Genomic DNA, 15,908 nt, shown 5'->3' on the forward strand with positions numbered 1-15,908 from the left:
GGAGGAGGAGTGGAGGTGAGGTGAGCTGGGGCCGGGTGCGGGATGGGGAGCTGCTGGTGGGTGCTCTGCACCCACTAAATTTTCCCTGTGGGTGCTCCAGGGCTGGAGCACCCATGGAGTCAGCGCCTAAGGCGCCACTTTTGATGTGATCAGTGCGGGGAGCAGCCGCTCCCCCTGCTCCCCACCTAGCTGTACTACCCCGCCCCTAGGAGCCAGAGGGACCTGCCGGATGCTTCCCGGGAGCCGCCCCAGGTAAGCACTGCTGGGACGCCCCACCTTGCCCCCTGGCAGGTCCCTCTGGCTCTTAGGGGCGAGGCGGGGTGGGCACCCACTATGGTGGCCCACAAGACCCTCCTGCCTGGTTCCAGGGGCAGTCAGGGGACAGGGGTGGATGGGATGGGGTCCGGGGGGGGAGGGGGCATCAAGGAATGCAGGGGTTGGATGGGGCAGGAGTCCCGGGGGGCGGGGGCGGGCCATGACCCCCTCGTGGGGTGAGGAGGGAACCGGTTGTTAAGATTTTGGCAGCTCATCACTGGCAGAGCACCATGGGGTGGGAAGCTGTGTAACCCTGCACTCAGGGCACAAATAAGCTCCTGAATGGGGAAAGCAGCCATGCTAAGTATCCTCACACCTTCTTGTCAACTGTCTAAATAGGCCATCTTGATTATCACTACAAAAGTTTTTTGCTCTCGCTGCTAATAGCTCATCTTAATTAATTAGCCTCTTACAGTTTGTATGGCAACTTCCACCTTCTCTGTTTGTATATATCTATATCTTCTTACTATATGTTCCATTCTATGCATCCAATGAAGTGGGCTGTGGCCATGAAAGCTTAGGCTCTAATAAATTTGTTAGTATCTAAGGTGCCACAAGTACTCCTGTTCTTTTTGCCTCCTTAAAGGTGACTGGAAAAGGGAATGGGGCAAATTAGAGCTGTTCTGTGCTTTGTTTCCAGCTGGATAAAGAACGCTTGAAAGGGTTGGGTTGGCTTTTTAAAGGGTGGGGTTTTTTGAACTAGAAATCGAGCTCTTGTCTAGGCTGGCAGTCCCAAGGGTGTCTGGTGATGTCATCACTTCATAGCTTCTCCAGCCAGGAAGACTTGAGCAATTGGGAGAGAAAAGGGCATAACACTTAGACTGCTGAAACTGCCAGAGGTGGTGTTTGTTGTTGTTGTTGTTTTTTTTATAAACTTAATACCCATCCAACTCCAATGCCTAATGGTTAAAAGAATGTCTTTGTTAAAGTTTCCACTTCCCAACCTCTTCAACTGAGGTGCTAAGGGCAGAATAAACCCCCACAGACCTCCCACAAGTCCTCCAGCAAGATAAGAGATCAGGCACAACATTCCTGATGTTTCTAGTGTAAACAAAAACAGAAATCCAGTGCACCCTTTTTCTATATTTTTTGTTTATATATATAAAAAGGGTACAAGCTCATAAGACCAGCCATAATGGATCAGACCAATGGTCCATCTAGCCATGATCAGGTCTTCTGACGGTGAACAGTGCCCTATGCTTCAGAGGGAATGAACAGAACAGGTAATCCCCTGTCGCCCACTCCCAGCTTCTGGCAATCAAAGACTAGGGACACCCAGAGCATGGGGTTACAGCCCTGATCATTTTTTAAAACCCTTTGCAGGTCACCTTTAAGGACTGAGAACCACCTGACTTATGGGGGTCCCAGACCCTGCTTCCTATTTAAAAGGTGCTAACTGATGAGGAGTGCATCCGTTGTGCAAATATGTTTAGAGAGTGAGACTGTAGTGATTGGCCCCTACAAATGCCTCAGATGAACAGAACAGGGAACCGTCTCCCACCAAGAACTGAACGTTCACCTGGAAAAGGAAGAGAGTCCGTTTGGCAGCAGAAAGGAGCCTGGTCCCACACAGCCCACCTGTAACTGGGGGTAGCAGAAGGTTAATAACCCCCCTCCCTATCGCCTCCTCCATCTCAGTTTAAATCCTTCCCTCACAACCAGCTCTGGAAAGCTTTCTTAAAAGGGCCCTGCACAGAGGCCTCGAATGAAGGTGGTTTTCATGATGTGGGATCTCGGGAGGCGGGGTGCTGGAGAAGGGGTATCAGAGTCACGATTCATTAGCTCTCTCTGGAAAAAAGATCTCACGGCACCTTCGGACTGTGTCCTGGGGAGACTGGACGCTGTGTCCTACTGTCCGGGGGTCATCGTAAATTTCATAATCATTCCCTCCCTGTAGGGGGAAAAGAAAATAGGGAGGAGGGTAGTAATCACAACCATAATCCCCTCTCTAGCTATCGCTTGCTTTGTCTTGCACAATCCCCAATGCACTGGAGACTCTGTAGAAGGGTCATTCATCTGCCACTGAAGTGCAGCCACCTCTGCAGCTGGAGGAGAACGTGGCAGCTTGTAACAGGCTACGGTGTGTTAATTGTGCGAATGGAGTATGTGGGAAAGGTCCCTGCTTACACCACTGTTCTGCAGCTACAACACTGTGGAGCAGTTTAGGACAGGAAGTGAAGAATACCACACCCATCTGAAATGATGGGAGAATTTTAGAACAGCACAATGTAGTCACCCAAGCCGGAGCTTGGCTAACACCACTCCCCCTACGTCAGTGGAGATGCCCAAGTCAGCTTATTGCAGCAGGTAAGGATCATCTTGTAACCGACTCCAGAGAGTAGGCAGAGCCGTTCCTGTTTAAACTGAAAAACCTCTGTGGAAGTGGGTGAGGTTTTGGTTTACAGCTCATTGGTTACATGGCACCTTCAGCAGCATAGCCCTTCCCAGACTTGTGCTGGGCTACTAGGTCAGTAACGACTCAGAAGGAAGAGAGCCACCCGGTGAATCCCCAACACCACTTCTTACAGGACTCAGTTTCCCCTGGAGACGTAAGTTCTGCGGGGACTGCAGCCTGCTACGGTACAGTTGCAGGCCCTCATTCGCACTAGAGAGACCCCCCCTCCCCACTAGAGGGCAGTGTTGCTTGACAGCAATTCCAAAGGGAGTTAGGTGAAGTCCCATATGGCTGGGGAAGGACTCCTGCCCTCTCCTCTGAGAGGCTGCCAGCCTAGGAGAGAAATGCTCCCCCCGGGTATACTCACTGGGGTTGTCTCGTTCCCGAAGAAGTGGATGGTGTCGAACCTCTCATCATCGAGGATGTCGAGGCAGTATCGCTTGTCCCAGCCCTCAGGGAAGACATCAAAGCTGATCATACCACCTGCCAGCAGGAGGGAGGTTGTTAGGTCAGCAGGCTGGTGTTGGAAGGGTGCGGGGTGAATTCCAGACCTCGCTACCCTGGGGCAAAGGGAAATGTCTGTCCATGTTGTGGAGGCAGGCACCAGCCCAGCCATGGTGATCGAGTCTCTAATGCATTATCAGGATGACAGCAGCTGCTGTTTCTACGACAATGGGCTATGGTGGCATCAGCAAGGCCCTTGTGATTCCAGCCAAGGGCACAAGCAGGAAACAGTGAGGCTGGTGGTGGTGGTGCTCCAGAGGAACCTGCCACGGGTACTGTACCAGAGCGGTCTGTCCCCTATCAGGTGTAGTGGGATCTGGGGCTAGCCAACCCTGTTTCATGACATGGCCCCTTTAAAGAACAGCTGCTTAAGGAGGCAGCAGAGGAGCTGGAGAATGGGGGCCAGGTGTTAGTCATGGAGCTACCTCCTGATCCAGGATAAAACCCAGCCGTTGGCTGAGCAGAGTGGAAGGAGAGAGACTCTGTGGAGTAGGCCTGGATCCTAGCAGGCAGGGGAACCTGACTCTGTGCACAACCCATGGAGGAGCTGTGGAATCCCTTGACCAGAGGAATGGCACTGAGACACCAGGGCAAGACACCTGGGGAAAAAACTCTGCAGAGTGGCCAGAAGCTGAAGTGGGAATGACAGCGCTCCCTAGCAACGAGCTAACTGGAGGGGGAACTGCAAACCTGAAGGCCTAGATGGAGGGTGAAATGTTCTTGGGAGAACTAGGAGGGAACTGAGGGCTGGGTGCCTGCAGGGCCATGCTGTGCCATGAGGGGGGTATGCTTTGGGACAGACCCCTGCCACAGTACTTCCATGGCCCCATCCCCACAGTAACTCCCTTACCTCACAGGGGTGTTGAGAAAAGTGCTAGCCTCCCCTTTTACATGGGGGGCACTGTGGCACAGAGATACTAAGTGACTTGCTTGAAAGTCCCACAGAAAGCCTGGGGCAGACTAGGAATTGAACCCAGGTCTCTAAGTTCTAGGCTGGAGCCCTACCCATAATCCTTCCCTTTAATAATCCATATGCATTCAGATATGGAAAATATTGTCAGCGTGCTCTGTCTCTAAGCAGAGCTGAGCAGCGAGAGGGGCTCCTGGTACTGGCAGGGCTAGAAGATCAAATGCAGAGGGAACGACGGGTGGCACTCAAGGACAGTAAGTTCTGTCTCGTTGTTGCTCAGTGGTGTGAGCAGGGGACTGGGCTCTAGGAACTCCTGAGGCCTTCTGCCAGCTCTGCCACTTTTCAGCTCTGTGCACACCCCTTTCAGAAAGAGTCCTTAATTTTGTGTGTCTCCACTTTGGGGTACTCTAAACACTTTATGCCTTATTTTTAGAGGGGCTGAACCCCTGCAGCGCCCATTATCTTTGTGTTCTTACTTACAATCCTAGCCTACTGCTGGCAGCTTACCAAAGTCATAGAAGAAAGGACCATTGTTCTGTTCTTGTTCCATGTGCATTTGAGGAGGAGAACAGGACTGCAATGCCTTTGTCCTTCTCTGCTATGACAAATGGTTTGTGTAAATGCTGGCAGGGATCACGAGATGTTCTTACTGGGGCAGCGAAGGGGGATGCTGCCTAGAGATGCAGGCTCCTCCGAGTGCAGAGTCTCGGGGATTCTGAATTACACACAGGGTGGCAAATGATGTGCCACCTCCACCATGCTCCCCTATCACTCATCCCTGCTACACTCCTAGTAATGGGCTTTCTTTTTGACGAGTGCCTTCCATTTTCAGCCATACCTACCTTCCCTGGTGAATAGCTTTAAAGAATTCAGCCCTGTCACTCACCCAGCCTGATGACCTTCCACTTCAGTGGAAAGACCCAAGAGTGCTCCTCTCCTGTTGTGCTCCGTGAGGGTGGCTGCGGGCTGAGCACTCCTGAAAATCTGGCCATTAAAGTGAGTGACTGCATAAAATGGCGTACTGGGCTCCACATTTAATGCCTCTCAGCGACTCCAGATGCAGCTTTTCCTTGTAAATGGAGTAAAGGCCGTTTTCTTAACAGTCACCCCTGCAAACACAACCTGGGAGCTCAGACTCAGGCTGGGTTCTTCCACTCTCCTGCACCAGTGGATTCAGTGCGGTTACGTAGGTGGGACTGAAGGTAGAATTTGGCTCTGTAGTTGGAACGTAGTTAGCAATCCTGTTGCTGCTGTCTGAGACAGAACAGATTCAAGCTCTGTCCCAGAACTGTGTTGGCTCAGTACAGCTAACAGAAGTAAAATATAGTTAAAACTTAGTGTGTCACTAAAGCCAGCACATCTGAGTGATACCAGGGAAGCAGATCTACGGTTTTCGGACTATAATCATGCATTAAATAGGAAACAGGGCTTGAGATCCCTCCTCAGGGATGAACATGGGCAATACCCCTCCCAGGGATCTCCACTGGGAGTACACCTCTGACATTCACTCAAGCAGACGCTCTACTACTTTTAAGCAGGAAATACCCTGGCATCATTCCCTTCCAAGATCTCGACAGGAAATTCATCACACAGGGAAACCCCACAGTAGCTGTGATGCACTCTGCTCACCTCGAGAGAACCGTAGGCCCTTGCCAGCAAACTCCCTCTGCAGGGCTGCCACAAACTTCTCACGGATCCTCTCTTTCTGCAGACGAACAAACAGGAGGACAGCGGGATAGGAGGTTTTGAATGACTGTATCCTTGATAGGCCTCATTCCATTGATTGTCTACCTACAGGCCTTGCAAGCCTCTCTCAGTGCATCACCAGGTTAGTTTCTCTGCTCTGATCCCATTTTCCAGGCCAGAATTTCCTTGTTACCCCAGCAGCAAGTACAACCTCCTTCCTCTGTCTCCTGTACTGAGCACCCAGGACAACTGTTGTGGGGGACGAGGGAGGCATTCAGCATGGGCTGTGGGGATTCAAAATGACCTCTGCATTCATGTTACTGTCATTTCTCCCTGTATATGATTCCCCTCCCCACACTGCTGTAGCCAGCCCACGTTAGCCTTGGCCATGTCAGCCTAGAGCCGGGATGGGCAAACTACAGCCCAGGGGCCACATCCAGCCCTCGAACGGCTCCCAGAAGTAGCAGCATGTCCCCTCTCCAGCTCCTATGTATAGGGGCAGCCAGGGGGCTCTGCATGCTATCCCTGCCCCAAGCGCCACCCCCACAGCTCCCATTGGCCAGGAACTGCAGCCAATGGGAGCGGAAGGGGCAGCGCCTCCGTGTAGGAGCTGGAGGGGGGACACGCTGCTGCTTCTGGGAGCTGCTTGAGGTAAGCATCGCCTCGAGCCTGCACCCCTGAGCTCCAACCCCCTGCCCAGGCCCTGATCCCCCTCCCATCCTCTGAACCCCTCGGTCCCAGCCCAGAGCACCCTCCTCCATCCCCAACCCCACCCAAGAACCCGCACCCCCAGCCAGAACGCTCACCCCCTTCCGTACCCCAACCCCCAATTTCATGAGCATTCATGGCCAACCATACAGTTTCCATACCCAGATGTGGCCCTCAGACCAAAAAGTTTGCCCACCCCTGGCCTAGAAGACCCCAGGTCAGCTGTTGAGCAACCCCAAACCAAAGCCCCTTTCTGCACTCCCCCATCAACACTACTCTCCCTTGGAGGTTCAGAGGCCCAGTTCAGGACCCAAAGTCCGTAGGTTCCCCACTTATCTCCCTTCATATCTTGACGTAGTCTGACCCCTTCTGCCCTTGGGGAGGGGAGAAAGAAGCCATCATAGACAGATTGGTTCAGCCAGCATTTGCCAGGATCTGAGAGCTCTGTAGATCTGTTTAGGAGACTGGTCCTGGTCTGGAAGGCCCATTGAGGAGACACCTGCTCCGTTTGGGCTGGGGAATGGGACATGATGTCAGTTGACAATGCTGCTTCGCTGTGACTGGAGATGGGCCCTGAGCTGTAAGTTCACTACGTAAGTTCAGGGCTGCTGGCTTTGAGGTTCTGGTCTAAGACCATCTCTAATCATGACACTGAAGAAACACCATCGAAAATGAGAGGCTCTTCTTAGGACAGCTTCTCCGCATAGGGAGCCTGCACCCCTACTTGATCAGTGGCAGCAGATTAGGTCAGTTCTTTCATCTCATCTACATATTTCCTTTGGTTTCCCATCCTTATCATAGCCTCAGCCTCCAGAGCTTATGCAGGGAAGCCCACAGGCAAGAGTCATTGGCATGGATATAAGATGAGAGCCGAGTGCTGTGGTATTACATGGCCAGAAACAGTCAACGCCCCACAACTTAATACCCAGTCATGGAGGAGGGGAGGGTGGATCTTGGCCAGTTACCTTGTCTAGCTCGGAGAATTCTATTCTCTCCTCCAGGGTGCAGCTTCGGCCAATGGGAGAGATGTTCAGCATTCCGTTGCGGAACTCTATGAAGGTCCCGCTGTGCATGTGTAGATGTCCATGGTGGGTTTTTTTTTTAAGAATTGGGAAGGGAAGAGAGAAGGAGCCATTAAAATAGGAGTGCCTGTAAAACATGTGATGTAAGGAATGTTTGCAGGGACACTAGGCAGGCTAAAAATGACAACAGGATTATCCTCATGCTTCAGGTATCAAGTGCTCACGCTCTAAGCCCAGAAATAAATAACACTCCACTTTTACTGCTGCAGCACAGCAAGGCACATCATTGGGATATTAATCACAGCCAAGCTTTGCTGATACAGAGTTGAGGGGAGTTGTCCCAGAATGACAGGGTGTCTTTAGAGAGAAGGAAACATGTCAACTCAATCTAGGCCAGAGCTCAGGGGGAGGGAGCAGTGTTTTGGAAGCTTAGATAATGCGAGAGCAAAGCTGATCTTGTGGTTAAGACACTAGGACTCAAGTGATGTGGGTTCAATCCTTAGCTCTGCCACAGACTGTGTGATACTGGGCAAGTCACAATCTTTGTGCCCCAGTTTCCTATCTGTAAGGAGGGGATAACAATACTTCCACTCTTCCATCCCTTGGTTTGTCTACTTAGATCATCAACTCTTTAGAACAGGGACTGTCTCTTAAATTGTGCATTTGCAACACCCAGCACAGCAGGACTCTGCTCTTGGTTAGGGCCTCTAGGTGCTATCAAAATACAGATAATGAGGCCAAGAACAAAGCCAGTGGATCTGCAATTCTAAATGGGAGTGTGATGTCCAAATGCCTGGATCTGAATGGTACACGAACAGCAGCTGGGTACAGGAGGATCATTACCGTTTCTTGGGCAGCTTCAGGAGTGCCATGTAGTTGAGACAGAAGTTGATCAGCTCCTGCAAAAGCTCCTCCCCAAGGTGGTTCTGGATAGCCTTTGGGAGCAGGGGGAAGAAAAGGTTAGAGGTCACATGAAGCCAAGACTACCATCATCTTGCCACAAAGCACGTGGGCTGAGCTATTCTACAAAATTCATCCAGGATGCCCACTATGGTGATGACTGGACAGAAGGAGTAGGGAGGCTTTGGTAGGAACTGTGGGGAGTGGAGCTGGCAGAGCTCTGGATGGTGGCATATGGCTGGTTTCATCTGGTGCTGATGGAACTGGAGACAGACTTGGTGGAGGAGACAGGGAAAGAGCCACTGTGGCTTGGTGGGAGACAGAGCAAGTAAGCTAGACCTACCTGTTTGGCGACCAGCTGCCCATTCTTGTACTGCACGGTGCCATTCTCCGCAAAGACGTAATCAAACTTGTCGATGACTGTGGGGAATGGGTGTGTGGGGCAGGGGACAGCAGGGTGGGGGGGAAGGGAGATGAAGGCGAGAGAAAAAACATTAGCACAACCTCGTCCGTCACTCGGTGACGGAGCAGTGCGGAGTGATGGACGTTGGCTGGATTCAGAGCTCTTTGAGCCTTTACTCCATGGCCGTAGGCTGAGCAAACAGACCTTGAGCCTCACAACTCCCTGGATGTTATGCCCATTTTACACATGGGGAACAAAGGCACAGACAGCGGAAGCGACCTGCTCAAGGCCCTGCAGGGAGTCAGTGGTAGAGTTGAGATTAGAGCTCAGGAATGCCAGACTCCCAGCCATGTGCTCATTCTCCTAGAGCATCCTGCCTCCACCCTTTCCCCTCCCTACCCGCACCCTCCCCTCAGCAATGCACTAGGTGGTTATCTAACCCTAGCTTCTCCTCCAGCAATAAACAGATTGTTGCTGACTCTGCAATTAACTTCATGCTCCCTTGAGCCATGAGTTGTCACCAGGCAGCCTCTCTTTGCTAAGGAGCTAGGAAGAGGATTTCAGAACTCCGCTGTAGATTTTATGCTGATATTAGAAAAGGGGAAAAAGGAAAGTGAGAGGAGAGGACAGCTGTCACTTCCCCAGTCGCTCCTTCTCATCCAAGCACCCTGCCCAATCTCCCACTGCTGTTCAGGACCTTCAGACCTCCAAAACAGAGCATGTCCAAGCATGGGAGAGAGTTTGTACACATTCCCTTTCCATTTACTCGGACTGTCAATGGGCTATGGAACTAATGGAGATTACAGCTGATCAGACCTGGAGATGGTAGGACTATATTGCTCCTGGAGGTAGGGAAGAGAAGGTAAACTCTAAATGGGCCTCTTTCTATTCTCCCATGCTCTTTGCAGGCCCATGACAGCTAAAAGCACATGCTGCAACTGCTGGAGCTGAAGACTACTCATGGGCTGGCCCAGGAGAGAGACACAAACACGGTGGGTTACATGTGCACCTCTGCTCCGTTACAGAGGTCAGCTCTGCTGATGTGGATAGTCACAGTTCTGGTTGTCGGCTGAGCTGCTCCTGCTCTCAATGGCAAAATTGCTGTTGGTTCCAGTGACTTCAATGGGAGCGGGAGCAGGAGCAGGCCCTTAGGTACAAGCGCTACGCTTCTAGCAAGAGTGGCTGCCTGGGGGCGACTCTCTGAGCTCAGCAGCACAAGTGGCAACGGTAGCAGTGCAAGCGCTCTCTGTGGGTACGATTTTATCCTCTCTGTGGGTGGAATCAAACTCAGTGTTCAGGTGTCTACAGCTGCACGTAATTACCAACAGCAGACAAGCCACACTACCTCCCTCCCTGCAAAGGAGAGTAGCCTCTCTCTCTCTCCACCCTCTGTTTCCCCCACCCCTTCCCACACTCTCCTGATCTGGGGTAGGGGGAGCGTCTCACCTTCATCCCCTTTCCCCAGCTGCTCAGCTATCTTGGAGTAGTCAGAGCCTCCCACCACGCCGATCTGGACTCTCTCACGCAGCTCCTGAAGGAACTTGTCCACTTCGGGATCAATTTTCTAGAGGGGCAGGAGCGAGAGGGCAGGTCAGAATACAGCCAGAGTATCGGACAAGCTCTGGCCCCACTTACAGCAGGGCCTCCAACGAAGGCCGTTCCCAGCCAGTAGTGACTAGTCTTTAACAGTGTTTCCCTGCCTGGTGAGCACCACTTTAGTCCAGGGAGGCAGGTGCATTGGAACAGCTGCATGACCCCAGATCTGGCCATCATCCCCTCCCCCTGCAGATGGGCTTCCATGGCTCTGAACAAAGCGGCAAGGGGTTCTTTGAAAGCCACCTGCCTTCTCTCTGCTCTCACAGCAGCTTCTGTGAGTGGGCTGTGGGAGCTGCTCACACATGGAGCTGCAGGCAGCATCCCATGAACCCACACTTCTCTTCTCTGCTTCTGCGGCATTCAGCTCAGCTTTGGCAGCATGTGAGGCCTAGTCCCACGGCGATACGAATGGGCGCTGTCATCTTCCCAAGCCCAGCAGCACACAGTCATCTGGGGGGGGGAATGGGAACAGGAAGGGGGTACTACCAGGGCATGGAGGAAAAAATACACTGGGAGGGGTGGAAAAATGATATGGAGGAAAGAAACAGCAAAGGACTGGTGGAGGGGGAAGAGACAAACAAGGAAAGGAGTGCGTGTATGTATCCCCCCCCCATTTGTGAGGAATTATTAGTAAATTGGCACCCCATTCCCGCATGTCCTGTTGCTCCATGTCTTTCCCCTCGCCCTGACACACAAAGTGGTAATATATGCCCTTTTCTGTATTTAACTAAGGGGGTGGGAGGTGCCTATACATCAATAATCCCTCACAAGTGAGAGAGATCCTACCCAGAACATTTGGGAACCAGGCAGAGAAGTGTCCCAAGGGCTGGCTCCGCACAGGGACAAACCAAACTGCATCACAGAATTCACTGTAACAGAGCTGGAGATGAAGCAGTGACAGCAGGGGCCATAACGAAGGCAGCACTCAGGGGCCTGCTCTTGCTCCCTTCCCCTCCCACTGAAGGGCTGCCCCATTACTGCCTAATCCCATTAACAGAATGCCAGCTGAAGCAGCACAGGTCCCACCAAGCCTTTAACTTCCCCCTGCTCCCTGCAGGTCTGGCCAGAATAGTCTCAAGCCATGCTGAGGCAGGAGAGAAGAGGCATCCCACTGTCACAGGGTTGGGCAACATGTGTCTGCCAGGAGCAGACTCTGCCACCACCCTGCTTTTTATCTTCTCTAGATAAAGGTAGCTTGCTAAGGCTTGAGGGCTGACTGCACCCAGCAACAGCGCCTCCCCTCCTCCCCCTTCCTTTGGCCTGGGGACTTGTGTTCTCCTGTATCACCCCCTACAGAATAACTAGCTTTAAAGGTCGGTGTAGTTAATCACATGGATACTTTGCCCTCCCATACAGCACCTTCACGTGAGGATCCCAGAGAGCCTGACAAACATGATTCTAGCCTCACAATCCATCTGCAAGGTAGGGAAGTGTTACTGGTTTGTACCTATAGGTCACAAAAAGAAAAGGAGTACTTGTGGCACCTTAGAGACTAACCAATTTATTTGAGCATAAGCTTTCATGAGCTACAGCTCACGAAAGCTTATGCTCAAATAAATTGGTTAGTCTCTAAGGTGCCACAAGTACTCCTTTTCTTTTTGCGAATACAGACTAACACGGCTGTTACTCTGATACCTATAGGTCATGTCTCCACTAGAGAACTGAGCTGGTGGGATGATGCTGGTCTAGACACAAACATTTCAATATGTCCATTTGGCATTGCATCTACACTGGTGCTGTTCTAAGCTACTTTCCCTGCAGTGACTTCTGCGTACCTACCCCACAGTTCCTAGCTCAGCTACCAGCAGCAGTGGATTCTGGGAGATCTCAAAAGGTCACCAGTGGACTGTGGGCCAGTAGGAAGAGGACTGTGTGGTCTGTTCTGGTGCTGTCCAATGCAGGCTGAAATGATTCAGGGTAAATCCAATATTGTGCCCCATTTAAAGCAAGTCATTTCTATTGGGTAAACAGTTAGAGGCTCTCATCACAGGCCCCATTATGCTGGGCTAGCGCACCATGTGCTTGTAATCACTAGTCTAATCCAAATGCATTTGGCTCACAGGTAAGCCTTTGAGAGCACTTACGTGTTGTGGGCCGAACAGGTTTTACAAGCATGCAAGGGGGCCACACAGACCTTGGCCTGGTAAGTCCCTTTAGTGTAGACAAGGCCATAACATACAGATGGGTAAACTTAGTCCCACAGTGGACAAGGTCACAGTAAAAGAAGAGGCATGCGGGGTTAGTCTGTGTGTGGGCAAGAGGCCTTCACTACAGTGGGGCTCAGAACAGTTTATACATAGATGCGGGGCCAGGGGCAGAACTTCATCCTGGAGTGGCTAAGAACAAAGGAATGTGGAGTACAGGTGGGATTACGCTGGAAGAGCCAGATGCTTCTAGGCTTCGCCAGCTAGGCCCACCAGACCTGCTCTCATTCCTTGCAAGGCTCCAGCATCTTTTGCAGGCTGTGAGGAGAAAGCAGGCCTCTCCCCTTTCCCTGCTTCTAATACCAAGCAGATGCTGTAAACTGGTTATTGCATCACAAACATATGGCAGGCAGCAATTTAAAGGAACTTTGACATATTAATCAGAGATTTTTTTCTATTTCCCCAAAAGCCAAAATAACTAGGATGCAAGGAGGAGATTTCACCCCAAAATATATGTCTATGCTGCAAACTGTAGCTGGCCGGTGCAAACTGACTTGGACTCAAGGGGTTTGGGCAAGGGGTCTGTTTAATTGCAGCGTAGATGTTTGTGCTAGAGAAAGTGGTAGGGTCCCAGAGCTCGGGCAGTCTGAATGTCTACACAGCAACGTAAACAGCCCCTTAGCTGGAGCCCTGTGAGTCTGAGGCAGTTGGCATGAACCAGCCCAAGAAGTTTAACTGCAGTGTAGACATACCAGGTCCCTAAGAGGCTGTTAGACCCTGTCATCTAGCCCGTTCTTGTCTCTAGGTGATGTAAAGATTTGTCCCAGATAAAACCAAAAAGGTGCCCCTACATGGGCTGTGGGAGGGGCAAGTGTGCAGGTCACTAGAAAGGTGGCCAGATCTCCTTCATCAAATATAACCTATGGTCTGTGCGTCCAGCCAGCTGGGCTGACACCTTGGGGTGGTTGCCTATGAAAGGAGCTTTTTGGTTTAAAGGTAAGGCTGAGACACATCAGTTTGCAGCACAATATAAGCATACTGAATTGGCACCTTTGAAAAACCTCTGCTTGGGGGAGGCCTGGGATGGGAATACCAGGGACTGCGGCATGTTCGGATCATGGTGCATTGGAAGAACAGCGTGGGAGGATGCAGGGATAGCAAAGGTTGTAGCAGGGCAGGAGTGAGAGCACGGGCAGAGCTATGCATGTCAGTCTAGGATAGGAACAGCAGCGGGAGGGCATTAGCAGAGCTATGGGATCAGGAGTGAAATAGTAGGGGCTGCTGCAGATCAGAGCAGTGCATTCGTAGAGCTGCATGAGAGGAAGCTTGCTCAGCTCTTGCCCATAGGGGGTCAGCCCCTTCCCAGGACCATCTGCCCCTCACTTTTAGAAGCAATAAATGTTCTCCATGTTAAATCACTCTACAACACAGAAAAGCTACAGTTAAATCCAAAGAGCCAAGGCAAAGAGAATCCCTGGTGCTCAATGGTTACGTGGCCTTGCACAGTCTCCTTCTTCCACCCACAGGATATTTCATAGAAAGGCAGCACAGGGCTCCAGACCTGCTAGAACAAGGCCCCCAGCTTGCACGCCTGGGTTCCAACACAGGGCAGCAGACGTGCTGGGGGCAGCACTGGCTGGGGAGGTCTGACTCCATCTCGCCCCCCACTGCCAGGCGGGGCTTAGGGGACCTGTCGCCCAGGAGGGAGAAACAGCCCCGGAAGAGACGCCGCAGGAGGCAGCTTCCTCAGTGGAGGGCCGCAGGGGCTGGGAGTCCGGGCTCCCCACTGCGCTAGACCCGACAGGCTCCCAGCTGGGCCATATGGCGCCTCTGCGCGGGGCACCGGGCAGGCACTCCGCTCCCGAGCCCGCTGCGCGCTCCACACCCACAGGGGGCAAGGGGAGGGGGCGGACACCTCCCCGGCCGGCTCCTCTCGTTGCCCTGCCCGCGATGCTCAAGGACGGGCAAGGGGCGCGGGAGGGAGGGAGGAAAGGAAGGAGGGGCCCACGGGCGGGTACCTGGCGAGCCGGCGTGAGCGTCCCATCCACATCGAAGAGGCAGAGGACGCGCTCCCGGCTCGGCGGCTCAGCGCCAGCCATCGCTGCGGCGCCGGCCGAGCCCCACGCTGCAGACGGCGCGCAGGGAGAGCGGGCGGGCGGGAGGTGTCGCCCCGTCCGGGCCAATCGCGGCGCATGGGCGGGATCCGAGCGGCGGGTGGGAGCACAAGGCGGGCCACACGTACACCGCGACCTGCCGCCTCCGGGAGCACCCGGCCTGGCCAGCTCCCTGCAGCCCCTCGGCGGAGCCCGCTGCGGCAGCCCAAGGAAGGGAGCAACCCCCCTGCCCGTGCAGGACGGCCACCAGGGGCGCGGGACGAGTTGACCACGCCCGGCCCGGCGAGGGAGCCCCTGGGGAGGAGGGACGATAAGGCTGCCAGTGGCGGGCGCCTCCCGAGCCGAAAGCTCCCCCAGCATTTCGGAGACCGTGGGACGTGTTTTAAGCCTCGATCGCGACGCAGCCGACCGCCCCGCTTGGGTGGGATGGCGGGAGAAAATAAGGGCAGAATTTGGCTCGCCCGCCACTAAAGTGCAGCCGTGTCTGGGGTGGAGTGCAGTGGTTGTTGAACAGCCCACAGCAACACTGCACAAGCTTTCGGGCAGTGGATGAAAACGAAGGTTCCCGATTTTCTTTCCCCCGCCCCCACGGTTATTCAAAGTCTTTTTCAGCAATTGATTTCACAGAGCAGCAGATTTTACAACCTGTTTTTACCCTGAGAGGAACTGTTAGACTAGACATCAGTGTCATTTTTGACTCTTTCTGCAAAGTACCCCAGGGGATAGTAGCAGAGACTGGACAAGATGTAGTTATGTTTCAGGTCACCCCTAGCCAGTGGCTACAGTTGTCACATATCCTTGTGTCAGGGTTCCTTCCCCACTCTAGGGTACAGATTGGGGGACCCACATGAAAGACCCCCTAAGCCTATTCTTACCAGCTTAGGATAAAAACTTCCCCATGGTACAAACTTTGCCTTGTCCTTGAACAGTATGCTGCCACCACCAAGCCTTTTAAACAAAGAACAAGGAAAGAGACCACTTGGAGACCCCCAAAATATCTCCCCAAGCCCTACACACCCCCAGTCCTGGGAGGCTTGAGGATAATATCCTAACCAATTTGTTACAAAATCATCAAAGACCCAAACTCCTGGATCTTGGAACAATGGAAAAAAATCAGTCAGGTTCTTAAAAGAAGGATTTTATTTATTTATTTTATTTATTTATTTTTTAAAAAAGGTCAAAATCATCTCTGTAAAATCAGGATGAAAAAT

General features: G+C 52.5%; 1 protein-coding gene across 4 annotated transcripts; it reads right to left on the reverse strand.

Annotated features, from left to right (window-relative positions):
* Nucleotides 1-423: 423 nt before the first annotated feature.
* PMM1 (phosphomannomutase 1) lies at nucleotides 424-14,749 on the reverse strand. 4 transcript variants are annotated; one of them, XM_074941701.1, is made up of 9 exons: nucleotides 14,602-14,701; nucleotides 10,687-10,889; nucleotides 10,290-10,407; nucleotides 8,784-8,860; nucleotides 8,384-8,475; nucleotides 7,484-7,583; nucleotides 5,754-5,829; nucleotides 3,078-3,193; nucleotides 424-2,206 (listed from the first exon to the last, which is right to left on the reverse strand). In XM_074941701.1, the coding sequence occupies exons 2-9, from the start codon at nucleotides 10,741-10,743 to the stop codon at nucleotides 2,084-2,086; spliced, it is 759 nt and encodes a 252-aa protein (XP_074797802.1). In that variant the 5' UTR covers nucleotides 10,744-10,889; nucleotides 14,602-14,701; the 3' UTR covers nucleotides 424-2,083. The 4 variants fall into 4 exon arrangements, with proteins under 4 accessions (XP_074797802.1, XP_074797801.1, XP_074797803.1 ...); XM_074941700.1 differs by lacking the exon at nucleotides 10,687-10,889 and having other exon boundaries at nucleotides 425-2,206; nucleotides 14,602-14,749; XM_074941702.1 differs by lacking the exons at nucleotides 424-2,206; nucleotides 3,078-3,193; nucleotides 10,687-10,889 and adding an exon at nucleotides 4,726-5,378 and having other exon boundaries at nucleotides 14,602-14,749.
* Nucleotides 14,750-15,908: the final 1,159 nt, after the last annotated feature.

Source organism: Natator depressus, chromosome 1 (genome assembly GCF_965152275.1).
Source record: "Natator depressus isolate rNatDep1 chromosome 1, rNatDep2.hap1, whole genome shotgun sequence".
In the NCBI taxonomy this organism is placed as follows: domain Eukaryota; kingdom Metazoa; phylum Chordata; order Testudines; family Cheloniidae; genus Natator; species Natator depressus.